At 44.0% G+C, this 27,804-nt stretch overlaps 1 protein-coding gene across 1 annotated transcript in view; it reads left to right on the forward strand.

The window, feature by feature from the left end:
• Positions 1–27,804, forward strand: part of LOC134345861 (sideroflexin-5-like) — a 271,312-nt gene that overhangs the window by 20,127 nt on the left and 223,381 nt on the right. The window contains exon 3 of the mRNA XM_063047176.1: positions 24,643–24,720. Coding sequence (XP_062903246.1) covers positions 24,643–24,720 — 78 coding nt within the window. The remainder of the gene's footprint in view (positions 1–24,642; positions 24,721–27,804) is intronic.

Here is a 27,804-nt window from a genome sequence, read left to right on the forward strand (position 1 = left end):
CCAATGACTTGACCTCCACAGCCGTCTCTGACAATGAATTCCACAGACTCACTGCCCTCTGGCTAATGTAATTCCTCCTCATCTCTGTTCTAAATAGACATCCCTCTATTCTGAGCCTGTGCCCTTTAGTCCTAATCTCACCCATATAGGAAATATCCTTTCCACATCCACTCTATCTAGGGCTTCAGTATTTGCTAGGTTTCAGTGCAATCCCTCCACATTCCTTTAAACTCCATATTTATATTTATATTCTCTTGAAATGAATGCTAACATTGCATTTGCCTTCCTCACCACCAACCCAACCTGTAAATTAATCTTTAGGGAACCCTGCATGAGGACTCCCAAGTCACTTTGCACCTCTGATTTCTGAATTTTCTCCCCTTTTAGAAAATAGTCTACCCTTTTATTCCTTCTCGCCAAGTGCATGACCATACACTTCTCGGCCCTGTATTCCGTCTGCCTGGGCAGTACAATATGGGGAGCAAGCTGTTGCCTGTGCAGCAAGCTCCCCCCCCCCCCTCCCCACCCCATGCAGTTGATAAACCCAAAGGAATGGCAGAGACCAGTTATAGTTTGGCACTAGTGGCGTTGCAGGAGTTGCCAGTCAGCGTCGAACTCAACACAGGACTATCTTAGGGACTCCGGCTCTGGATTTTCCCCTCAGGGTTTACCATCAAAGCCTGCCCCAGAAGTGAGCAAAGCGGCAAGACTGAGGAGGTTTGAGATCAGAGTTTTCCTTCCATCACGCTGCCAACCACGTCTGACCAGACCCATCTGCCCGAAGTGGACTGGTTTTAAGGCACCAGTAACCTGCCCTTGCTCCTCCTACTATCAGTAGAAACAGTCCAGGCTTAGTAGCTAAGCCACACATGAGAGCCAGGAGCTGGATTTGATTGTCAGAGGCTATTTGAGATGTGTGCCATTGGGAGCATTTAATAGCTAGTGGAAGTTTGTCCCCATTACCACCCCCGGCTATAACAAGCTTAAGGAACCCTATCTGTCTATCATATCTTGTTTTGCATATTGGTTGTTTGTCAGTAGTTTTTCATTGATTCTATTGTATTTCTTTGTTCTACTGTGAATGCCTGCAAGAAAATACATCTCAAAGTGATATACACGTACTTTGACATTAATTTTACTTCGAACTTTGAAGATTTCTGTGAGGGTTTTTGAGTTTTTAATTTGGAAAATTGGATGTAGTCTTGATTGGATGGATTCCACAAGCCCCATACGATTGGTCAGTGTCAAGAGGTCACAATTTGAATTGAGTGATTCTTGCAGGTTGGCATATGCCAATTAAATTAAAAATAAAAGTTGAGCTGTATTCTCTGGAATGTGTGGAGTTGGGAGTTGATTGAATTGTCAGGTTCTTGTTCTGAATTGTTATTCAGTTGCCCAAACAAGGTGGTATGGGTGACTAAGATTAGGATTACATTAGCTTTATTTGTCACACATGCAGTGAAATGCATTATTTGTGTCTACAGCCAATGCAGTCTGAGCTTGTGCTGGATGCAGCCCCGCAAGTGTTGCCACTTCTCTGGCGCCAACGTAGATTGCCCACAGCTCACTGACCCTAACCCTTGGGGATGTGGGAGGAAACTGGAGCACCATGAGGGAACCCACACAGTCACGGGAGAGCATACAAACTGCTGTAAAGCGTTACACTAGCCTCAATGCTGCCATTTTGAACAAAGATTCAAAGTGCATTGTTATCAAAGTATGTATGCAGTATGCAACCCTGAGATTAGTCTTCCCCACTGACAGCCACGAAGCAAGAACACCAAGGAATCTGTTCAAAGAAAATGCCAAACACGCAATATGCAAAGAAAGAACAAATCGGACAAATGGCAAAAAACACAGAATATAAAACATCAAACCTCAGAGTCATTGAAACCGTCTAGGGATGTTCATTTCAATTTAGTGTTGTGTCATTCGTTGACTGCAGGCAGCAGACCCCAATCAAAATCACACAAAATAGCAATTAACAATGAGTTACCAGAAACACATATAACATGAACTGCAGTGTCCAGTCCACAAACTGTCAATTAAACCTTACCCAAGGCTCCAGTGGCATTGAGCAAGAGGGAGACAGAGAGACCAGTAACAAGGGCATCTTCCTCTCACAGCACTGAGCGAGAGGAAGAGAGATATCAGTCAAATGCAGGCACCTTCCTCTGGGATCAGTGAATGAGAGAGAGAGAGAGAGAGACCGGTCACACACAGGCACCTTCCTCCAGCAGGGGAGGGAGAGGGAGCTGAACACCCACATACCTTCCACTCTTGTCCTCGTTGATTTCAATCTTGTCGACACTTTGATCAGCAAGAATGGAGTTGATCATGGGCTCGTGCCTCGTCTCCAAGCTTCTTGGCCTTCAGGCTGCCCACTCTGCTCAAAGGCTCACCAACCTCCCTTTGATGTGCCAAATTGCTCAATTGTCCCAAAATCACACCATCAAAATGTACAGTAAATCACATGTTCCAATAGCAGCAGAATCATATTTGAAAGAAGTAGTTTTGTGAACTGTCTGAAGGACGTCTCATTGTTTGCTGGCGCCATCTTCTTCACAAAATGTTGTACCGTTCAGTTCCCTAAGCTGATAAACTCTTCATTGCTGACTGAATGGCATTGAAAACAAGATGGATAGGAATGAATAGACCACTGTTTAAACTGTCCCATACTACAAGACAATTCTTCCTTTGCTCCTCTCTATCAAGGAACTTCCTGAGCCAGAGAAAAGAAAGGCAAAGCTAACATGGAAAAGTGGGTTCTGGAAAATCCTGTTCTTGCCCATATCGGTCCAGGAATAGACCAGTCAATGGCATCAAATGAACAAAGTATAGTCACCACTTTCCTAATGTCTGATGAGATCTGTTGTTACACTTTCACTTGGTGATTAGATGGATCACACTGAAAATAGAACACTACAATTTTCTGTGGAAATAAACAAATTAAACAAAAAAAAAGATTTTTTGCTTGTGATTTTGTGCCTCTCTGAACTACTTTTCATTTTTTTGTTGAGCTTGGCACCAGTCCCCTCTCTTTCTCTCTCTCCTAATGGAAAAAAGAACCCCATGCTGTGTGTTAACAGTCTGTCTGTCGAAATGTCATCTGGAATAAATTAGAGGAGTAAAAATACCTGGAACAGGCTCTTGGCACTCCTGTTGGAGGTTAATTAACCAGCATTAAAAACATAATTCCAATAATTTCATCTCCTCACTTCCCTAAACCAACAAATCCTTCGTCAGCACCGATTAGGGGAAAATTCAGCTCTTTTCAAACTCTACAGTTTGAATCTGTTAACCTTGGGTATCATGGTCCCTTATACCTGAGATGGTTTTGAAACTGACCACAAAAAAAACGTAAAGATCTCAGTTCTCTTGTTGCAGACAGACAAGCATTGTAATGGAAGGATTCAAGATCTCTGTGTCATTTATTATTTAGCGACACAGCGTGGAACAGACCCTTCTGACCCACCAGCACAGCAACCCGCCTATTTAACCATTGTTTAATAGCAGCGTCTCTACTGAAGGAGGTGTAAGACACTCCTTCCCTCTGCTAGCCTGCAGGCCACCCTTGGGCAAGGTGTAGCACCTGCTTAGCCCCCAGATCAGGGTCATATGAGGCCATGGGAGCAGGTGGTGGATGGTCGTATGAGCAGCTGGTGCACATCACAAGTCCTGGTTATGCAACCACTGACACCAGGCAGACAATCTCTAAAGAGTATTGATAATGGCTAGGGTCACCTGTCTTGTAAAGACACTGCCCACAAGAAGACAATGGCAAACCACTGCTGTAGAAAAATTTGCCGAGAACAATCCTGGTCATGGAAAGACCATGATCACCTACATCATACAACATGGCACATAATGAACCAGCCAATCATAGGACAATCTACAATGACTAATTAACCTACAAGCCAGCGTGTCTTTGGACTGTGTGTGGAAACCCACATGCACATGTGAAGAATGTACATGCTTTCTTAGATGACGCTGGAATTAAACTCTGAAATCTGACACCCTAGAACAGAGAAAATCTGCAGGATATTACAGCCCACAATGTTGTGCCGACCATGTAACCTACTCTAGAAACTGCCTAGAATTTCCCTACCACATAGCCCTCTATTTTTCTAAGTTCCATGCACCTATCTAAGAGTCTCTTAAATGACCTTATCCGCCTCTACCACCTTCACTGGCAGTGCATTCCATGCACCCACTGCTCTCTGTGTGGAAAAACTTACCTCTGATATCCCCCTTGAACCTACTTCCAAGCACCTTAAAACTATGCCCCTTTGTGTTAGCCATTTCAGCCCTGAGAAAAAGCGTCCGGCTATCCACACGATTAGTACCTCTCATCATCTTGTACACCTCTATCAAGTCTCCTCTCATCCTCCATCGCTTCAAGGAGAAAAGGCAAGTTCACTCAACTTATTCTTGTAAGGTATGCTCTCCAATCCAGGTAGCATCCTTTTAAATCTCCTCTGCACTCTCTGTATGTTATCCGCATTCTTCCTGTAATGAGGTGACCAGAACTGAGCACAGTTCCACAGTTGATGATGACCAACACACCATGTGCCTCCTTAACAGCACTGTCAACCTGCACAGCAGCTTTGAGTGTCCTATGGATATGGACCCCAACATCTCCCCAATCCTCCACACCGCCAAGAATTTTACGATTAATATTATAATGTCTTCAAATTTGACCTACTGAAATGAACCACTTCACACTTAGCGGGGTTGAAGTCCACTTCTCAGCCCAGTTCTGCATCCTAATGATATCCTGCTGTAACCTCTGACAACCCTCCAGACCATCCACAACATCCCCAACTTTTGTATCACAACCAAACTTACTAACCCAGTCTTCCACTTCCTCTTCCAGGTTTCTTATAAAAATCACAAAAGGAGAGGTCCCAGACAGATCCCTGGGGAACACCACTGGTCACTGTCCTCCATGCAGAATATGAACCATCCACAACCACCCTTTGCCTTCTGTGGTCAAGCCAATTCTGGATCCACAAAGCAAAGTCTCCTTGGATGTCATGCCGCATTACTTTCTGAATGAGCCTGGCTGGGGAACCTTATCAAATGCCTTACTGAAGTCCATATACACTACATCCACTGCTCTACCTTCATGTGTTTTGTTACATCCTCAAAGAATTCAATCAGGTTTGTAAGGCACGACCTGCCCTTGACAAACCCATAATGACTATCCCAAATCAGATTGTCTTCCAAATGCTCATAAATCCTGCCTCTCAGGATCTTCTCCCTGATATGTAATAGTGTCATGCTAACCACTACGCTACTGTCGTGCAATAATGTTCTGAGTTATCGAGAGAGAAGTGAATTCAAATCACACAATGAAAGCTGGGAAATTTAAGTTGAAATCATTAAATGAAATCCCAGGCCAACACAATGGACAGCCATCAAAGTTACTGCCTTGTAGGTCCAAAAACCAATATTCAGTCTTGAACTCTGTTGCTGCCTGAGTGAAGATTTTATTCAATCACTTTATTAAAGTTCAAAGTCAATTTATTATCAGAGTATGAATATTCTAGCATTTACTATCTTGACGTGCATTTTCTTGCAGGCATATAGAGGAAACAGAGAAATACAATAGAATTTTATAAAAAGCTATACATAAACAGACAAAGAATAAAGCAGCAATAGGGGAAAAAGGAGATAAACTGCAAAAAAAATAATACTGTAAACATGAATATAAAAAGCTCTTGAAAGTGAGTCTGTAGATTATAAAATCAGTTTAGAGTAGCGGTGAATGCGATTATCCACACTGGTTCAAGAGCCTGATGGTTGTAGGGTAATAACTGTTTCTGAACCTGGTTGGTGTGGGACCTAAAACTCTGTGTCCTGCCCGATGGTAGTAATCAGGAAAGAGCATGGACTGGATGATGGATGCTGCTTTCTTGTCACATTGTCAAATGTACCAAGGAAGGGTGAAAAACTTTGTTATGCATAGCATCGGTTTTGCGGTAGAGGCAAAGGTTACGGGGAGAATGCAAGAGAATGGGGTTGAGAAAGAAAATAAATCAGCCATAATTGAATGGGGGAGAAGAGTTGATGGGCAAAATGGCCTAATTCTGCTCTTGTGTGTGTTATTGAGTAGTAAGGGAAAACAACAACAGAATGCAGATTAGGTGTTACAGTTACAGAGAAAGTGCAGGCAGACTATAAGGTAGATTGTGAAGTCAAAAGTCCATCTTGTTGTGTGGAGGGATAGAAGCTGACATTGAGCTTAATGGTTTGTACAATACTGTGTAAATTTCTTATTTCATGACACATGCGAGTGCTGATAAACCATGATAAACCTGATTCTGATATGGGTCTCTATTGTAAATTGAGAGTGGGAAGGGGGCAGGGAGAAGGGAATCATGGTTGGGAAAAGGGGAAAGGAGGGGGGAGGGAGTGGGAAGCACGAGAGAGACATTCTATAATGATCAGTAAACTAATTGCTTGGAATCAAATGACCTTGCCTTGTGCCTGCACCTGGGCCACACCTCACCCCACCCCGACACTCCTTCTCTGCCACCTGTCCCACACCCTTCCCACAAGTAGTGTTATGAATCTGCTGGAGGAACTCAACAGGTTGAACAGCATCTTCGGGAGGGAAAGCAATTGGCGTACTGAAGACCTGCCCCACCCCACCAGCAGATGCTGCTCAACCTTGCTGAGTTCCTTCAGCAGATTATTGATTGCTCCATGTTATAATACCTGCAGTCTCTTTATCTCCATGTGTCTCCATTGAGCTCTTATAAATTGCCAGCTCAAAGGTCTACCCAGTCATTGTTATCATTATGTTGTATGACGTGGGCAATCGTGGTCTTTACATGACCATAATAGTTCTGGGCAAATTTTTCTACAGAAGTGGTTTGCCATTGTCTTCTTCTAGATGACCCCAGCCATTATCAATACTTTTCAGAGATTGTCTGCCTGGCGTCAGTGATCGCATAACCAGGACCTTCCACCTTTGACGAGGACTGGCTCATGGACCTCTGCCTTCCCTCTCCTGAAGTGTACAATCTGTTCCTTGGTCTTGCTGACATTGAGTGAGAGGTTGTTGGTATGACACCACTTAGCCAAATTTACAATCTGTAACGCTGCTAGTAATTCTCAGTTGAGAGTCAGAATCAGGGTTAATATCACTGGTATACGTCATGAAATTTGCTGTTGTGCGGCAGCAGTACCGCATATATACCATTCTCACAGGCAAAGGGGTTAACACCAATTCGGAGAGCTGATACATCTCTGCAGAATGTAAAATATACCTCTATGATTTATAATTCTAATAAAGAATTATAGACCAGGCATAAATAAAAGTTGCTGGTGAACGCAGCAGGCCAGGCAGCATCTCTAGGAAGAGGTGCAGTCGACGTTTCAGGCCGAGACCCTTCGTCAGGTCTCGGCCTGAAACGTCGACTGCACCTCTTCCTAGAGATGCTGCCTGGCCTGCTGCGTTCACCAGTAACTTTTATGTGTTTTGCTTGAATTTCCAGCATCTGCAGAATTCCTGTTGTTCCAGGCATAAATAGCAGTTTTCAGGCTGTCATGCAATGTGCAGGCTAGTTTTGGGTTAACTTCCAGTAACTCCCCCTCACCACTGCAGGTGAGATTCCAAAGCCAAACACTACTCAGTATTTGGCTATAGCCGCTAACTGCTGTCCAAACTATAGTAAAGGATGCGCTTTTAAATGCTGCTTCATACCATTGTGTCCAGTGGAAAGATGTTAAGTGAGATTTTTTTGTTGCACATTCATTGTCCCTCTCTGTTCTTTTATGCAAACCAGTTAACGCAGTAATTCTACTGATTACCACCCCAAATTAATTATTACCCTCTACTCCCTCACTGAGGTCATACCAGATTGTAGCTCTTGGCACATGGATGTGAGGAAAATAGAGGGCTATGTGGGAGGGAAGGGTTAGATTGATCTTAGAGTAGGTTAAAAGGTCAGCACACCTTCATGGGGAGAAGGGCCTGTACTGTACTGTAGTGTTCTATGTTCCCACCGTGGTCAAACGGCCTTGAACGGTTGTGCTTGTACCAGTTTCATGAAAAGGACATTTAGTTCTGTACCCAAGTTTTTTGATTCCCTTTAACCATTTTCAGCTTAATCCTCTTTAAAATAGGGTCTTATGATAGCTGCTGCTACCAGTCTTTCGGGTAGTATGTCTCTTTCATTTACAAACATTTGTCTAGGACAACAAATCTCCTCAGTTCCCCTTCAGTTCTTTTGATGGTTCTAGTAAACAAATTCTGCCCCCCTCTTCCTCTATCCCCACTCTGACCTTTTACCTCTTCTCACCTGTTTATTACTTCCCCTCCTCCTTCCGTTTCTCCTATAGTCCACTCTCTCCTCCTATCAGATTCCTTCTTCTCCAGCCCCTGACCTTTCCAACCCACCTGGCTTCACCTATCACCTTCCAGCTAGCCTCTTTACCCTCCCCCTACCTTTTTTATCCTGGCATCCTTCTCAGTCCTGAAGAAGAGTCTTGGTCCGAAATGTTGACTGTTTATTCATTTCTGTAGATACTGCCGACCTGCTGAGTTCCTCCAGCATTTTGTGTGTGTTGCTTTTGACAGTTGTTTCCTTCTTTGTCATAAGACTCTCTACCTCCCTGACTTCTCTTTAAATTAGCTCTCTTAATGTTGTGGGTGGCACGCTAGTGTAGCAATTAGCATAACGCTTTACAGCACCAGCGAAGGGGGTTCAATTCTTTCTGATGTCTGTAAGCACTTTATGCATTCTCCCTGTGACCACATGGGTTTCCTCTGGGTGCTCCAGTTCCCTCCTACGTTCCAAAGACATTCCAAGAGTTGTGTGTAGTGAGTTATCGGCATGCTATGTTGGCGATAGGTATAACAGAGGGGTAGCACCTCTGGTGGGGGAACATGTTGCGTCCTTTTCAAGGTGGTTAGTGTCCCCACCTGGCACTCAGCTCTCACCTGTGGCTCCTCATAGCTGTTTGCATGCGACAGCGGCCACACCCCGGGCAACGGCTTCGACAAGCCGGTTAAACCAGGTGAGGGTAGCCGAGGGGTCTCAAACCCTCGGTGAGATAAGGGAGTTGTCTATCCCAGCATGTGAAGACAGACTCCGGCGGATTGAGCGGACGAGACCAAAGGTCCAACCGTCAAGAACGGTCAACAGTCTCTGCCACTGTCTTGCCACTGGATCCAGATGGGAATTGGGAAGAGAGAGTGAGGCTGACGCTGCGCAACTCTCCCTCACTTAAATCCAAACCACGCGCTAGTCTCGACACCATAATAATGGTGTCGAGGTCCTCACCAGTGTCGACGATGGATGAACATATGTTGGCGATGGAAGAATGGCAACCTTTGTGAGCTGCCCAGTACAATCTTTGCTGATTTGATTTGACGCAAATGACGGCTACCTCTATATGTTTTGACATACACAAAACAGATAAAGATAATCTTTGATCTAAAACCTTAAATCCACAACCAGCTGATAGTTTGCTTATTCACTATTGCTTGGACGCTATTCCGTAATCTAGGAACAGCCTCCCACCTGACATACAGATTTATCACCTCTGTTATAATGGTAGGTCTCTGGGTGATGCTAGCCCCTGTCCTTCCTACCAAAATGGGCTCTGTCGGGACCAATTATCTCCCCCCATCTGATCAACTAATTTGGCTGGGAAACGGACCTCACCTGGTGTATATTTCACATCACAGTATGCATTCCCCCACCCCCTGCCTTGGGGTCCATACTGCTGTGAAACACGACCCCTTTCTTGTCTGACCCAAGTGATTGCGCCCCCCCCCACCCCTTCAGGATTAGGTTCAGATTGTGGTTCTCTAATGATCACACCTCACACATTTAAAAAAAAGAAACCCTGGGCTCCCCGTTTCGGCGCGCAGTCGTTTATAACTCGTCAACTTGATGGTGTTGGCATTGCTGGAGCCCATTCTCTTCCCAACCCTGCAGGAACCTGCTTCATTTGCCAGTACTAATCTACAGCTAATAAAGTCACTGCTCCATTAGATGGAGTTCTAATTAAGAGAACTAATTTCAGACCAGCTCCTAAGGATCAGTACCGAAGTGAAAAGAATCCGTCTCCCACTGAGCCCTGATGAGGCCAGAGGTGCTGAAGAGTCAGCGAGGTGAAAATTTGGTGATATTTATAATTAAAGTACAAAAGAAATGTGCATGAGTCCCGTGCTTCTGGACACACTACTGGCAGAGACTATAAGGATTAAGTTTTATTTGACAATTTGAAACTTAATTCATGCCAAGTTGAGTTCACACTATCAACTGTGAACTTGGAGATCTATGTTGGCTCCCACTTCAATGATATTTTCTTTAAGAATGCCTCGTACTCCTATTTAAATCCCTGGATGATTCAGAGTCTCTCTACCTTGCTATTCCTACAACTCAGAGAGCTCTGCCTCAGTGCTTTCCCTCCTATACATTTATCAGTTATTTATTGAGATACAGCACGGGTCAGGGCCTTCGAGCCATGCTGTCCAGCAACCCCCGATTTAACACTGGCCTAATCACAGGAGAATTTACAATAACCAACTAACCTAACAACCAGTACGTCTTTGGACTGTGGGAGGAAGCCTACGCGGTCACGGGGTGAAAGTACAGACTCCTTACAGGCAGTGGTGGGAATTGAACCCGGGTCGCTGGTACTGTAAAGCATTGTGCTAATCATTAAGCCACCGTGCCGCTGTATGCCACTGTGCTACCCGAGCTTGCTTCATCCTAACCAACCCTACTTTCAGAACTAACTCCAATTAGACCCTCAGTGGCCACGTTATTAGGTTCCTCCAGTAGTTAATAAAGTAAACACTGAGTATATGTCTGTGGTCTTCTGCTGTTGTAGCCCATCCACTTCAAGGTTCAACATGTTGTGCACTCTTCTGCACACCACTGTTATAACGCATGGTTATTTGAGTTACTGTCAGCTTGAACCAGTCTGGCCATTCTCCTCTGATCTCTTCTTTAACAAAGCTCACAGAACTGCCGCTCACTGGATGTTTTTGTTTTTCACACCATTGTCCACAAACTCTATAGGCAATTGTGCTTGAAAATCCCAGGAGATCAGCAGATTATGAGATACTCAGATTCTGTCTGGCACTAACAATCATTCCACCTAGGTCAAAGTCATCTAGATCACATTTTTCCCTCATACTGATGTTTGGTCTGAACAACAACTGAGCCTCTTGACCATGTCTGCATGCTTTTATGCATTGAGTTGCTGCCACATGATTGGTTGATTAGATATTTGCATTAATGAGCAGATATATCTGTTAAAGTAGCCACTGACTATATATCTAGCATCAAGAACAGTCAAGGGTATTCTCAGGACTATAATTGACAATCAAAGGGAAATGTTTTAGTGTGTGCAAATATTTGGTCAAAGAGGAGATTAAAGCACCATCTGTATAACTGAATGTGGTAAATTCAGGAGTTTGGATCCCACCCTTTAAGAAATTGAGAGCCTAAACTCTTGAATTTACTCCATTAATCTATAGAGAGTCCTTATACCCACCTCTTCGACAAGCATTGGGAAATAAGGGCATAAGATATGGGAGCAGAATTAGGCCATTTGGTCCATCAAATCTGCTGCATGATTCCATCATAGCTGATTTATTATCCTTCTCAACACCATTCTCCTGCCTTTGCCCTGTACCCTTTGATGCCCTGACTAATCAAGAACCTATCAACTTTCGCTTTAAATATGCCCAATGACTTGACCTCCACAGCCATCTGTGGCAATGAACTACCTTAGTACCTCCCTATAGAACATAGAACATTACAGCACATTGCACGCCCTTCAAGCCACAATGTTGTGCCAACTGGTTAACCTACTCCAAGATCAATCTAACCCTCTCCTCCCACATAGCCCTCTATTTTTCTTTCCATAATGTATCAGACTCTACCACCATCCCTGGCAACACATTCCATACACTCTGTGTAAAATAAAAACCCTACCTCTGACATCCCCTATACTTTCCTCCTGTCACCTTAAAATTATGCCCTCTGGTTTGAGTGTCACATTTACCTGACTTTGACCCTGCGAAGGCCCTTGATTGTTCTGGAAATGCTAATTGTTCTCTATACAGTAAGGTATTTCTTTGAGTAGCAAAAGGCAAATTTTAAAGTGCTCTGTCTACCCCAATATGTGCGATGAGAACAGGGTCTGTCAAACGTTAGATCTTGATTACCTCTTGGGCACTATCTCCAAAACCTCCATATCCTTTCTGTAAAGAGGCGACAGTTCATAAACCCTTTGTCAGAAATGGGAAAGGCAAAAGCCTGCAAAAAGTCCACTAGTTGAGATTTATTTTCTTACAGGCATTGACAGAAGATCAGAGAGATAAAATAGAATAAATGAAGAACTACACACAAAGACAGTTGAACAACCAATGTGCAAAAGAAGGCAAACTGTGCAAATAAACAAATAAATAAATAAATAATACGTGAGGTGTAGACTCCTTGAAGATGAATCTATAGTTTGTGGAAACAGTTCAGTGTTGAGATGAGTGAATTTATCTATGCTGGTTCAAGAACCAAACAGTTGAGGGGTAATAACTGTCCCTGAAGCTGGTTGTGCGAGATCTAAGGCTCCTGTACCTCCTTCCCAATGGCACCGCCAAGAAGAGAGCATGACCTGGATGGTGGGGGTCCTTGATGATGGATGCTGTTTCCTTGTGACAGCGTTCCTAGTGTGTATGCTGAGTGGTGGGGAGGGCTGTTCACGTGATGGATCCACCACTTTCTGTAGACTTTTCCATTCCTGGTGTTCCCACACCAGGTTGTGATGCCATCAGTCAGGAAACTGCACTGTGCATCTCTAGAGGTTTGTCAAAGTTTGAGATGATATGCAGTATAGGTTTTAGAAACTGTTTCTCTTTCCACAGATGCTGCCTGAACTACTTGTTTCCAACAGTTTCTTTTAATATACCTGTAGTTTATGACAGTTTAAGACTCTTAACAGTTTTGAGGAGCAGATGGTTTTGGGGTCCAAGTTCACTGCTCCCTGAAGGTGACTACACAGGTTGATAAGGTGCTTAAGAAGGCATATGGCATTCTTTCCTTTATTAGTCGAGGCATTGAATTTACATATCAGCACATTACATTGCAGCTTTATAAGGCTCTGTTTAGGCTGCATCTGGGGTACTGCATAGAGTTCTGGTTTACATCAAGGCTCTGGATAGGGTGCGAAGAAGTCTACCAGGTTGCTGCCTGGATTAGAGGGCATGTGCTATAAGGAGAGGGTGGACAAACTTGGAGTGGCAGAGGCTGAGAGGAGATCTGATAGAGGTTTATAAGATTATGAGAGGCATAGACAGAGTAGGCACACAATACCTCTTTTCCAAGGGTTGGAATGCCTAATACCAGAGGGCATGCATTTAAGGTGGGGGGGGGTAATTTCAAAGGAGATGTGGTGGGCAAGTTGTTTACACAGAGTGATGGATGTCTGGAATGTGGTGCCTGAGGTGGTGGTAGAGGCAGATGCATTCGAGACTTTTAAGAGATGTTTAGATAGGCACACAAATGTGAGGAAAATGGAAAGATATGGACATTGTGCAGGCAGCAAAGGCGGTTTGATTGCTAATTCAATTGTTTCGGCACAATATTGTGGGCTGTACTGTCCTATGTTCCATGTGTCCGAGTGGGGTCTGTGTTGAACCATTGTTACGTCGAGTATGAAATGTGGTGGTGACTTGAGGAGGGGAAAGAAATGGGTACACCATGAAAGGCACAAGTACTCTACAAGATACACTTTCTTCGGAAGTTGAAAGTGAAGGGGTAGCTATACAAGAAATTGTGAGGTCCCTTCAAACCCTTGTGTCCCATCTGCTGTTCATTTAGATCTTAGATTTAAAGTTTAAAGATTAGCTTCATCTGTCACATGTACATTGAACCATGCAGTGAAATGTGTTGCTTATGTCAAATCAAATTTAGGATTGTGCAGGGGGCAGCCTGCAAGTGTCACCACGTTTCCGGTCAAGCATAGCATGCCCGCAACTCACTACCCCAACTATAGGATTTTGGAACGTGGGAGGAATCCCACACTATCACGGAGAAAACATACAAACTCCTTACCGACAGCTGCAGGAATTGAACCCTGATTGGTGTTTGCTAGTTCTGTAAAGCGTCCGTTAACTGCTACACTGTCGTGCCACCCTAAACATTAGCTCTGTACGTTGAAATATATAGTGAAATGCTTCATTTACATCAAGTAAGTTTGGTGAGGATTGAGGTGAGCAGCCATCAAGTATTGTCACAATGTACACCTCTGCTCTGTTTGCTAACTCTAGTTCTGCACTCTGTGAACCCATGGCTAAATAGAAATTTTCATCCCATGGATATTAAGTTCAAGTTCAAGTTTAATTGTCATTCAACCACACACATGAATACAGCCAAACAAAAAAAGCGTTCCAAGAGGCAAAGCACAGAACCAATAGTCTGCACACAGCTCATATCATCATCATCACATGCTTTGTCGTATGATATGGGTGATCATGGTCTGAGAAGTTCTAATAACCTATTGAAAGCTTTTGCCTGGCCATTCCTTGATGTAATTCATGAATGCCGTGTGCTATCAACATGACAATCATGAGCACTGCACGTATAACACATAGAGGTATGACAGCAGAGAAACATACCATTATAAAACAAAAAATAGCCCAAGTTCCTGAATGTCGTGGCCAGTAGATTGATGGTGCTTGGATGTTGTCCTGAAGCCACATTTCTGTAACAACAAGCCTGCCGCTGTTCTCATCTTGCGCAAGTGCAACCGCAGATGAACACAATGCAGCTTGTCTTCCACCGAGTGGACGCTGTAGGGCAGCATTGATGGGAGGGACCCGACCCGCCCCCAGCCCGGTGTGGAACCCTGCAGCACACAGCCAGTTGCAGCATCTTCTTTCCTGGTGGTCACAACAGGTGACCCTGAGCGATGAGGTCCTTGTCAACACATCAACCAAGGCAACGCAGTTTCCCTGCCATCGCTCTCACCAATGAGCCAGTGAATTGGACTCACAGTATCCTACATTACCAATGCCCAACAGAGTCTTGCAGTCACAATAACACGTCCAAGATAACCACCTGCATGGTCCATTGCACCATGCTCCACGCACCCTCTCTGACACCTTCTTGAAGCAGGCTGCAACTCGGTGTGTAACAAGGCCAGCTCCACCGCTATCCAGCAACTCGCCAGTGAGGTAGACCTGCAGTATTTTGCAATCATGACAAAAACATAAAAGACAAACAATTACAGCTTTGGTTAGACCCAAAGAGGCCGCTGCATCTGAGCACACCGCCTTCTTACCAGAACATCTTTAATTAACCTGGAATTCAATGTATAAGCAGAGAAAGAGAGAGACAGAAACAGCAAGAGAGAAACTTGCACATCTTACTTTTTCTCCTAAATGGCCTAGATAGGCATTTTACTCCTAAATTTGTAAAATTCTGAAGAACTTCCATTGCATGGTAAACATACTCTGCCAAACAATGTGAGCATCTACAAGTACCTCAACCATAAGGAGGTTGGACAAACTTGGTTTTGTCTGGAGCATCAGAGTCTGTGGGGGATCTGATAGAATGCTGAGAGGCCAATGCCAGAATAGTTCAGCATTCTCACCCTGAAAATATCGGCTTCCCATTTCCCAACCCAGATGCTGCCTGACCCATTCAGCAGTTCCTCCAGCACTTTAGTGTGTTGTAACATCATCAAGGACACCAGTCGAAACTGTTTCTTTTGTCCAAACCAGAACTTTTTATGTTGATTGCCAAAAGAATCAAGGACAGGAGGGAAAACATTGTTATCGAGAGAATTGCTGTGAACTAAATTCACTGCCTGTTGTGAGTGATGGATACATTTCATTGTTGCTTTCCTCAGGGACTGGAAGATGCTTAACAGAAACAAAAAAAAACACTTAAGAGAGCTAAGTTGTGTGAGGCCTAATTTGGAGTATTGTGTGTAGTTCTGATCACCTAGCTACAGAAAAACGATCAATAAGATTGAAAAAATACAGAGAAAAATTTGACAAGGATTTTGCCAGGACTTGAGTACATGAGTTATATGAAACGGTTGAATAGGTTAAGATTTTATTCCCTGTAGTGTAGGAGAATGAAGGGAAATTTGATACAAAATGCAGACATAAGAACTTAAGAAATAGGAGCAGGAGTAGGCTATCTGGCCCGTCGAGCCTGCCCCACCATTCAATAAGATCATGGCTGATCTGGCCATTGATTCATCTCCACCTACCTGCCTTTCTCCCATAACTCTTAATTCCCCTACCATGCAAAAATCTGTCCAACCTTGTCTTAGGTATATTTACTGAGATAATTTCTACTACTTCATTGGGCAGAGAATTCCACAGATTTGCCACTCTCTGGGAAAAGCAGTTCTTTCTCATCTCCATCCTAAATCAACTCCCCCAAATCTTGAGGCTAAGTCCCCTAGTTCTATTCTTACCTACCAGTGGAAACCATTTCCCTGCCTCTATCTTATAGTCATAGTCATACTTTATTGATCCCGAGGGAAATTGGTTTTCGTTACAGTTGCACCATAAATAATTAAATAGTAATAAAACCATAATAATTAAATAGTAATATGTAAATTATGCCAGGAAATAAGTCCAGGACCAGCCTATTGGCTCAGGGTGTCTGACCCTCCAAGGGAGGAGTTGTAAAGTTTGATGGCCACAGGCAGGAATGACTTCCTATGACGCTCTGTGTTGCATCTCGGTGGAATGAGTCTCTGGCTGACTGTACTCCTGTGCCCAACCAGTCCATTATGTAGTGGATGGGAGACATTGTCCAAGATGGCATGCAACTTGGACAGCATCCTCTTTTCAGACACCACCGTCAGAGAGTCCAGTTCCATCCCCACAACATCACTGGCCTTACGAATGAGTTTGTTGATCCTGTTGGTGTCCGCTACCCTCAGCCTGCTGCCCCAGTCCACAACAGCAAACATGATAGCACTGGCCACCACAGACTCGTAGAACATCCTCAGCATCATCCGACAGATGTTAAAGGACCTCACTCTCCTCAGGAAATAGAGACAGCTCTGACCCTTCTTGTAGACAGCCTCAGTGTTCTTTGACCAGTCCAGTTTATTGTCAATTCGTATCCCCAGGTATTTGTAATCCTCCACCATGTCCACACTGACCCCCGGATGGAAACAGGGGTCACCGTGCCTTAGCTTTCCTCAGGTCTACCACCAGCTCCTTAGTCTTTTCCATATTAAGCTGCAGATAATTCTGCTCACACCATGTGACAAAGTTTACTATCTTCCCTTTCATAATTTTATTTGTTTCTATAAGATGTCCTCCCATTTTTCTGAATTCCAGCGAGTACAATCCCAGACGACTCAATCTTTCCTCATAGTCTAACCCCCTCTTCTCTGGAATGAACCCGGTGAACCTCCTCTGTACCACATCCAAAGCCAGTATACCCCTCCTAAAGTAAGGAGACCAGAACTGCATGCAGTACTCCAGGTGCGGCCTCACCAGTACCCTGTACAGTAGCAGCATAACCTCCCTGCTCTTAAATTCAATCCCTCTAGCAATGAAGGCCAACATCCCATTTGCCTTCTTGATAGCCTGCTGCACCTGCAAACCAACCTTTTGTGATTCATGCTCAAGCACCTCCAGGTCCCTCTGCACAGCAGCGTGCTGCAATTTTTTACCATTTAAATAATAATCTGCTCTTTCCTTTTTCCTTCTAAAGTGGATGACCTCTCATTTACCAACATTGTATTCCATCTGCCAGGCTCTTGCTCACTCACTTAATCTATCTATATCTCTCTGCAGACTCTCCTTATTTTCTGCACAATTTGCTTTTCCAATCAATTAGTATCATCAGCATACTTAGATAAACTATACTCGGTCCCCTCTTCTGGATCGTTAATGTATATCGTGTACAGTTGTGGACCCAGCACCAACCCCTGCGACACACCACTCACCACTGATTGCCAACCAGATTAACACTCATGTATCCCAACTCTCTGCTTTCTATTAGCTAACCAATCCTCTATCCATGCTAATGCATCAACCCCAACTCCATGCATCCTTATCTTATGGATAAGTGTTTTATATGACACCTTATTGAACACCTCCTGGAAATCTATGTAAATAATATCCATCTGTCCCCCTCTATCCACTGCGCTTGTTATATCCTGAAAGAACTCCAGTAAGTTTGTCAAACAGGACCTTACCTTTGCTGAATCCATGCTGCATCTGCCCGATGGATCCATTTCTTTCCAGATGCCTCACTATTAGTGATAACTTCAAGCATTTTCCCAACTACAGATGTTAAACTAACTAGCCTATAGTTACCTGCCTCTTACCTACATCCTTTTTTGAACAGTGGCGTGACATTCACTATCTTCCAATCTGTTGGGACCTGCCCGGAGTCCAGAGAATTTTGGTAAATCATCACCAAAGCCTCTACTATAACTTCTGCCATTTCTTTCAGTACCCTGGGATACATTCCGTTAGGACGAGGGGACTTATGTATCTTCAGGCCTACAAGTTTGCTCAGCACTACCTCTTTAGTGATAGCTATTGTATTGAGGTCCTCAACTCCCATCACTTCCATAACATTTCTCTTTGGCATGTTAGATGGGTCCTCCACAGCGAAGACTGACACAAAATAGTCATTCAAAGTTTCGGCCTTTTCCTCATTTGTTGTTGTTGCTCAGTCGTTTAGTCGAGTCCATCTCTTCGTGACCTCATGGACCATAGGGTCCATAGGGTTTTCATGGCAAGCTATGGAAGTAGATTGCCAGACTTTTCTTTCACGCAGATACTGCTGCTGCCCAGGTTGGGGCCCAGCTGGGTTTGAACTCAGGACCTTCTGCCTTGAAGTCCAGTGCTGATGCCACTGCACCACCAGCCAACCCAATATCGATTCTTCGTTACCCAATATCAATTCCCCCTTCTCATCCACCAAGGAACCTACATTCACTTTGGCCACCCTTTTCCATTTTATATAATTATAAAAACTTTTACTATCTGTTTTCATATTTTGTGCTAGTTTATTTTCTATCTTCCCTTTCTTTATTTCTCGCTTAGTGGTTCTCTGTTGCTTTTTGAAGTTTTCCCAATCTTCCAGTTTCCGACTACTCTTGACAACTTTGTATTCACAAGCTTTTAGTTTGATGCCGCCTTTTATTTTCTTAGTTATCCAAGGCTGGCTCTCCCCACCTTTACTGTCCTTGCTGTCCTAACTGGAATATACTTTTGTTTAGCACCATGAAAAATCTCTTTGAAAGTCTTTCACTGTTCCTCAACTGTCCCACCATATAGCCTGTGTTTCCAGTCTACATATCCAAATCCTCCCTCATCCCCCCTCATCCCATTGTAGTCTCCATTGTTGAAACACAATACACTGGTGTTAGGTTGATCTTTTGCACCCTCCAGTTGTACGAGAAATTCAATCATACTGTGATCACTCTTTCCAAGAGGATCTCGAACTACAAGATCACTAATTTTACCTGTCTTATTGTACAGGACCAGATCTAAGGTAGCGTTTTCTTGTAGGTTCAGTAACATGGTGTTCAAGAAAGCCGTCACGGATGCATTCTATGAAGTCCTCCTCAAGACTGCCTCGACCAAGTTAATTCACCCAATCTATGTGCAAGTTGAAGTTCCCCGTTATAACTGCTGTTCCATTCTTACATGACTCAGATATTTCTCTGTTTATTGCCTGTGCCACTGTGATGTTATTATTCTGTGGCCGATAGACAACTCCCACCAGTAATCTTTTCCCTTTACTATTCCTGATCTCTACCCAGATGGATTTAACATTCTCCTCCTTAGATCTTATATTGTCTCTCACTATCGCCCTTATCTCATCTTTAATTAAGAGTACTACTCCACCTCTCTTACCTTCCTGCCTATCCTCCCGTATCACCTTATATCTCTGGATAATTCCCAATCCTCTGCACTCTGCAATCACGTCTCTGTAACGGCCAGTAAGTCATACCCCTTTATACTGATTTGAGCCACAAGTTCACAAGTGTGAAGCGATACACTTTGAGAGGACCATCCAGGGTATGTCTTACATGGTGAGTGGTTGGTCACTGAGGGGTGCAGTGGAACAAAGAGATTGGGGAATACAGATCCATAATTCCATCAAAGTGGTGTCACAGTAGATAGGATGGAAAAATCACTTTTGGCATATGGGCCTTCATAATCAATGCGTTGAGTACAGGAGTTGGGATGTTATGTTGAAATTCTATAAAATGTTGGTGAGGCCTAATTTGGAGTATTGTGTGCAGTTTTGGTCACCTACCTACAGGAAAGATGTAAACAAGGTTGAAAGAGTGCAGAGAAAATTTACAAGATGTTGCTGGGTTGGAGGACCTGAGTTACAGGGAAAGATTGAATAAGGTTAGGACGGTATTCTTTGGAGTGTAGAAGATTGAGAGGAGATTGATAGAGGTGTACAAAATCATGAGGGATATCGCTCGCTCGCTTTAGGTCGCATCCGGAAATTCCAGTTGGCGGACAATTTCCCTCCACGCCGCTCTGAGATATTGGGAAATCATGTACTTGGCAGGTTACAGCAGTGAGTTTGGGTGAGTTTAAAGAGATCACCACCTCTTGCAGTGGATGACCGGGACGTCTAAGTGCCTTGTCGTGCTCTTAGCGATCCTCCAACGCCTGCTGGCCTGCCTTCTTGACCGTTGGACCATTAATCGGTCTCCTCCACTCCATCGGCCAGGGCCAGACTTCACAAGCTGGGATAGGCAAATCCCCTACCTCACCAAGGGTTGAAGATGAGGGATATAGATAGGGTAAATGCAAACAGGTTTTTTCTACTGAAGTTGGGTAGGACTATAACCAGAGATTGTAGGTTAAGGGTAAAAGGTGAAAAGTTTAAAGGGAACATGAGAGGAAACTTCTTCACTAGGAGGGTCTTGTGGGTGTGGGATGAGCTTCCAGCACAAGTGAGCTCAATTTCAATGATTAAGAGAAGTTTGGATAGGTACATGGATGGCAAGGGTATGGAGGGCTATGGTCCCGGTGCAGGTCGATGGGAGTGGGCAGTTTAAAAAGTTCAACATGGACTAAGTTTGCCAAAGGGACTGTTTCTGTGCTGTAGTTTTTCATGGCTCTATGATAAAGAACGCAATAAATATAAGTACATATGAAAGCTTCTATACATGATTGATTGTATATCCATAAAGTGATGCTAGGCATACAAATGTCTACATAATGTGTCACTGATAGGAAATGATAAAGTAGTGGTGGTTGGGGGTGTGGAGGGGTGGGTTAGTGGGTGGAGGTGTTGGTCAGCCTTACTGCTTGGGGAAAGTAACTGTTTTTGATGAGTCTGGAAAGATGTAATTAAGATGGAAAGAGTACAGAGAAAATTTACAAGAATATTGGTGGGACTAGAGGACCTGAGTTATAAGGAAAGGTTGAATAGGTTAGGATGCTATTTCCTGGAGCTTAGGAGACTGAGGGGAGATATGACAGAGGTATACAAATTATGTGGAGTTTAGAAAGGGTAAATACAAGCAGGCTTTTTCCACTGCTGTTGGGTGAGACTACAAGTAGAGGTCATGGGTTAAGGGGAGCCTGAGGGGAAACTTCTTCACTCAGAGGGTGGTGAGAGAGTGGAACAAGCTGCCAATGGAAGTAGTGGATATGAGATCGATTGCAACATTTATGATAAGCTTAGATTGTACATGGATGGGAGAGGGATGGAGGGCTATGGCCAGGTTGATGCTGCTATGGAAAATCACAGTTCAGCATGGACTAGCTGGGCTGAAGGGCCTGTTTTCATGCTGTATGCTCTGTGACTCTAAATGGTGCTGGATTATCCCACAGAAGCAGCAATGGTAATATAAAGTGCTCTACCGGGGTAGTATACTCATTTAGAAGCTGAGTAATCAACGTCCTGGTTACATGACCACTGCCACCAGGCAGACAGTCTCTGAAGAGTATTGATAATGGCTGGGGTCACCCGTCTTGTAAGGACACTGCCCAGAAGAAGGCAGTGGCAAACTGCTTCTGTAAAAAAATTTGCCAAGAACAACCATGGTCATGGTAAGACCCCATGATCGCCTGCATGACCCCATCATGACACAGCACATGATGATGGTATTCCATAAATTAGTTTGTTTTTCAAATTTGTTTCTTTATAATTTGAACATAGCTGACAAAGCCAGTATTTATGGACATTTCTAGTTGCATGCATAGAAACAGGGGTAGGAGTAAGATAAGATTAGCTTAATTTGTTACAAATATATCAAAATATACAGTGAATGCATCATGTGTGCCAAATCAAATCAGCAAGGATTGTGCATGGTAGAGGGTTCTTTCAGTGGGGGTGCAGAGGGGATTTACCAGGATGCTGCTGGATCAGAGAGCATGTCTTATGGGGATAGGCTGAGTGAGCTAGGGCTTTTCTCTTTGGAGCAAAGAGGGATGAGAGGTGACTTGATAGAGATGTACCAGATGATAAGAGGCATTGGTACTGTGGACAGCCAGTGACTTTTTCCCAGGGCAGCAAAGGCTAAAGCAATGGTGCAGAATTTAAAAATGATCCGAGGAAAGTATAGCGGGGGATGTCAGAGGTAAATTTCTCATGCAGAGAGTGCTGAGTGTGTTGATTCCCTGCCAGGGATGGTGGTAGAGGCAGATACATTAGGGACATTTTAGATACTTTTAGACAGGCATATGGATGACAGAAAAATGGAGGGCTATATGGGAGCTTAGGTTGATCTTAGAGTAGGTTAAAAGGTTAGACCTGGAAAATGGTGTCTCATTTGCCAGACTGCTGTTTATAGACTTTAGTTCAACATTCAACACCATCATACCCCAGAAACTGACGGGGAAACTGTCCTCGCTGGGTCTCAACACCTCCCTCTGCAATTGGATGCTGAACTTCTTAACGGTAAGGCCACAGTCAGTCTGTGTGGGCAGCAACATCTCTGGTCCCAATACGCTGAGCACTGGCACTCCCCAAGGCTGTGTGCTCAGCCCACTGCTGTTCACACTGCTGACCCATGACTGTGTTGCAGGATTCGTCTCAGACTGTGTCGACGTTTGCGGATGACACAACAGTGGTTGGCTTTATCAAGAATGATGATGAGACAGTGTATAGAGGGCAAGTGGAGGCACTGGTGGTTTGGTGTGAGAAGAACAACCTAAGCTTGATTGTGGAGAAGACCAAGGAAATCATTGTGGACTTCAGGAAGATACAGACAAACCGTTCCCCTCTGCAAATACATGGCTTTTCCGTAGAGAGAGTTCAGTGCACCAAGTTCCTGGGAGTTCGCATCATGGATGACCTCACCTGGTCTCTGAATATCACCTCCCTGGACATGAAGGCACAGTAGTGCCTCCACTTTCTAAGAAGATTGAGGCAAGCAAGGCTCCCCTCAAGCAAAGGCATTTTACAGGAGCATCATTGAGAGCGTCCCGACAAGTTGCATCTCCATCTGGTATGGGAGCAGCTGAGCATTGGACCAGAAGTCCCTACAATGGACTGTGAGAACAGCTGAGAGGATCATAGGATTCTTCCTACATCCACTAGGGAAATTTATCAGGAGCGTTGCATACGCAGGGCCCTTAGTATTATTAAGGTTCCCACCCGTCTATCCAGCATCCTCTTTGACTTTCTACCATCAGGCAGGAAACTATGATGTATAAAAAAAGATTGGTCAGGATGAAAAACAGTTTCTTCCCTCAGGCTATTAGGTTCTGAACTCCCCACCGCATCGCATTCGAAGTGTCACTGGTTAATCTGTTCTGTACCTTACAATATATAAAATTAATGCACTTTAGTTTGTTATTTATGTGTGATTCCTCTGTAGATTTTATCCTTACCTTCATAAGTTATCATGTGCGTTATATGTGTGTTATGTGTAGTACTGTCTTTATACCGTCTCATTTCTCTATACATTATATAGTTATATACGTCATATACATGTATATTGTGGGCACATGGCCAAGTGGTTAAGGCATTGGACTAGCGGTCTGAAGGTCATGAGTTCGAGCCCCAGCCGAGGCAGCGTGTTGAGCAAGGCACTTAACCACACAGCGCTCTGCGACGACACTGGTGCCAAGCTGTATCGGCTCTTGCCCTTCCCTTGGACAACATCGGTGTCATGGAGAGGGGAGACTTGCAGCATGGGCAACTGCTGGTCTTCCATACAACCTTGCCCAAGCCTGCACCCTGGAGAGTGAAGACTTTCCAGATGCAGATCCATGGTCTCAGCAAGACTAACAGATGCCTTAAGAAAAAAACATGTATGATAATAAACATAAACATAAGAACATAAATGATAATAAACTTGATGACTTAGCACAACAATGTGGGCCAAAGGACCTGTACTGTGCCGTATCTTTCTATGTTCTATGTTTTAAGTAGGCCTCTTGGCGCTTGGAGCTCTTACTGGGTTGTAATGGCTTCATACCACAAGCAGGAGATTCCTGATATTATCCTTGAGCTTCCCCACAGAGTGACAGAAAACAGGCTTGATACCAAGCATGGCAAGAAAAAACATTCCTCAGACTGGCACTGCAATCTATGTTATAACTAGCAACAGAGCTTATGGCAGTTGGCCTCTAAGTTTTTATTTATAATATTGAGTATCTATTTTAAGCTCTCTTTTGTCATTGTTTTGCAGAGTCGTCTTAAAGCAGAACTGCAGCTTCTGGAAGACTTTAGACTTGGCACCCTACCCCCAGGAGTCTCCAACCAACAGGTAACCATCTGATAGTTGGAAGGTGGATCCTGGTCAGCTTGCGCACACAAGAATATTGCCAGGACTTGAGTTATAGAGGAAGACTGAAGAGTTTAGAACTTATTCCCTAGAATGTAGGAGAATGAGGGGAGATTTTGATGGAGGTTTACAAAATTATGACTGCTATGGATAGGATAAACGCATGGCAGGCTTTTTCCACTGAGTGAGACTAAAACTAGAGGTCACAGATTAAGGGTGAAAGATAAAATATTCAAGGGGAACATAAGGGAGAACTTCTTCATTCAGAGGGTGGTGAGAGTGTGGAAAGAGCTGCCTGTGGAAGTGGAGGATGTGGGTTTGATTGCAACGTTCAAGAGAAGCTTGGATGGAATGGATATTATTATGACTATGAGGACATGCATATTGTCATTTAGTAATGCATGCATTAAGAAATGATAAAAATGTTTTTCCAGAATGATATTATGAAAACACATGACAAACCAACTTAAAAACTAACAAAGACCACATAATTGTAACATATAGTTACAACAGTGCAAAGCAATACCGTAATTTGATAAGAAGAGACCATGGCACAGTAAAAGTCTCAAAGTCTCTGGAAAGTCCCATCATCTCACGCAGACGGTAAACCTCCAGCGCCGCCAACTTGCCGGAAGCATCCGACCACAGTCCGACTCTGAGTCCGTCGGAAAAACTCCGAGCCTCCGACCTCCTGTTCGACACCGAGCACCGAGCACCATCTCTGCTGAGCGCTTTGACCCCGGCCCCGGCAACAGGCAATAGGCAAAGCCGAGGATTTGGGGCCTTTGTCTCCGGAGATTCTCAATCGCACAGTAGCAGCAGCAGCAAAGCAGTCATTTCAGAAGTTACTCCAGATGTTCCTCTGCGCTTCTCACGATTGTCCCCATCAAATCCAGATTGTGCACGGCACCCCTAGTTACGCATATCGATATTCATTGGGAACGGCTGCGCGCGCTGCGTCGCGCCGCCATCTTCTCCTCCCTCCGTCTGTATGGGGTATGGAGGATTATGATCTGGGTGCAGGCCGATGGGACGAGGAAGAATAACAGTTCAGCATGGACTAGATGGGCTGAATGGCCTGTTTTGTGCCATTGTACTCTAGGCTTTATTGTCATTTCATTGTCATTCAACCGCACATATGTATACTGTCAAATGAAACAATGTTCCTCCCTGTCATGGTGCACAAGACAGTACATATGACTCACACACACAACACACAAAGCAATGTTACTACAAATAAATATATGTATTCCAGAAGATTGACAATTAGCATAAGATGCATTGACGACATAAGTTAAAAAGGAAACAGTATTACATTACAGGTGCTTCATATGTGATGGGACGGTTTTGGTGGCAGAGAGTTCAATAGTCTGATGGCCTGCATGAAGAAGCTGTTTCCCATCCTAACAGTTCTTGTCCTAATGCTATGGTACCTTCTGCCTGATGATAGGGGTTTAAAGAGATTGATGGATGGATAGTTCAAATGGTTCAATTTAATATCAGCGAATGTATACAGAAATTCATAGTCTTTGCAGGTATCCACAAAACTCGAAACTCCATAGCAAGGCACACAAAATGCTGGAGGAACACAGAAGGCCAGCCAGCATCTATGGAAAAGAGTAGACAGTTGACGGTTTGGACTGAGACCCTACAGCAGGATCCTTCATCTGCAGATTTTCTCATGTTTGTGAAGAACCCCATAGAATTAGCGATAGCAACATCAGAATCCAGAAGCCCCCACTCCCCTCTCCCATCTCCCTGCATATGTTGCACTCTGAGTGAATATGTCAGATGGGTGGAAGAGAGACCTCAATGACCCTTCAACCAAAGGTCCTTTTTCTCCTGGCTGCAGACAAATCAGCCGAGATCATGGCCAGTTAAGCTTGAAGGACCAAGTAGCCTTCTCCTGCTGCAAGTTCTTGAATTCTTATGGAACTTGAGGCCCAGGTTGAGTGGTTCAGTTCGAAAGCCAGCGATCCCCATGGATGAATGTTAGATCGGCAAGCACTATGGATGAAGACCAATGAGGTTGATGTCTAGCGAGTCCTCTCAGGTTGCTGGGGCCGTTGACCTCTAGGCTGGTGAGTCTGAAGTTCAGGGTCTTGTCAGGCCTAGTAATCTTCAATACCAAAGATTAAAACCTTAAGGTCAAAGAAAGACCAAAGTTGGCGAATCTGGAATTCAAGGCTCGATGGCCAAAGCCCCGGGTCTCTGAGTCTGCTGGAGAAGTCTGATGAGTCCACTGGAGGCTGGAGGCTCAGAGGCTACCTCCTAGGGTTAGAGGCTTGTCTGTGTGTTAGAATAGATAGACCTAGATAGGATGTACGTGAAAAGGATGTTTCAAAAAGTTCAAAGTAAATTTATTATCAAAGTACATATATGTCACCATTGACTACAATGGTGTTGGGGTGAGTGAAGTTATCCCTTCTGGTTGAAGAGCCTGATGGTTGAGAGGTAATAACAGTTCCTGTGGGACTTGAGGTTCCTGTACCTCCTTTCCAATGACAGCAGAAGGAAGAGAGCATGGCCTGGATGGTGAGGAAAAAAAGTGCTCAGTGTTGCGGAGGGGTTTATCTGTGATGGACTGGGCTGTATCTGCTACATTTTGTAGGCTTTTCTGTTCAAGGACATTGGTATTTGCAGTAGTGGAAGGGTCTAGGATAACCTTTTTTATGCCATGGACCTATACCATTAAGCAAGGCATCCATGGACCCCAGGTTGGGAACCTCTGGTCTAGGACCAGACAGCACAGTCTCAGAATACAAAGACATCGCTTTAGAACAGAGATGAGGAAGAATTTCTTCAAAGTCATGCCCTTTTCCTCCTTGAAACAGAATATTCTTTACTGATCGTCTCAAATTTCCTGCTCATTTTAGATGCTCCCATTAAATCTTCTTGCAAATTTAATCTTGTGGGACGATAGCTTAGGATGCATAACTATCCTTGTACTTTGTTTGACATGGAAAATTGTCAAAGTAAACCAGTTTTTAGAGTTGTTGCTAACAGGCCAGAATTAAAGTTGTATTAGCAGCTTTGCTGCTGAAGTGAAAACTAACAAACTAAAAA

Source organism: Mobula hypostoma, chromosome 4 (genome assembly GCF_963921235.1).
Source record: "Mobula hypostoma chromosome 4, sMobHyp1.1, whole genome shotgun sequence".
In the NCBI taxonomy this organism is placed as follows: Eukaryota; Metazoa; Chordata; class Chondrichthyes; order Myliobatiformes; family Myliobatidae; genus Mobula; species Mobula hypostoma.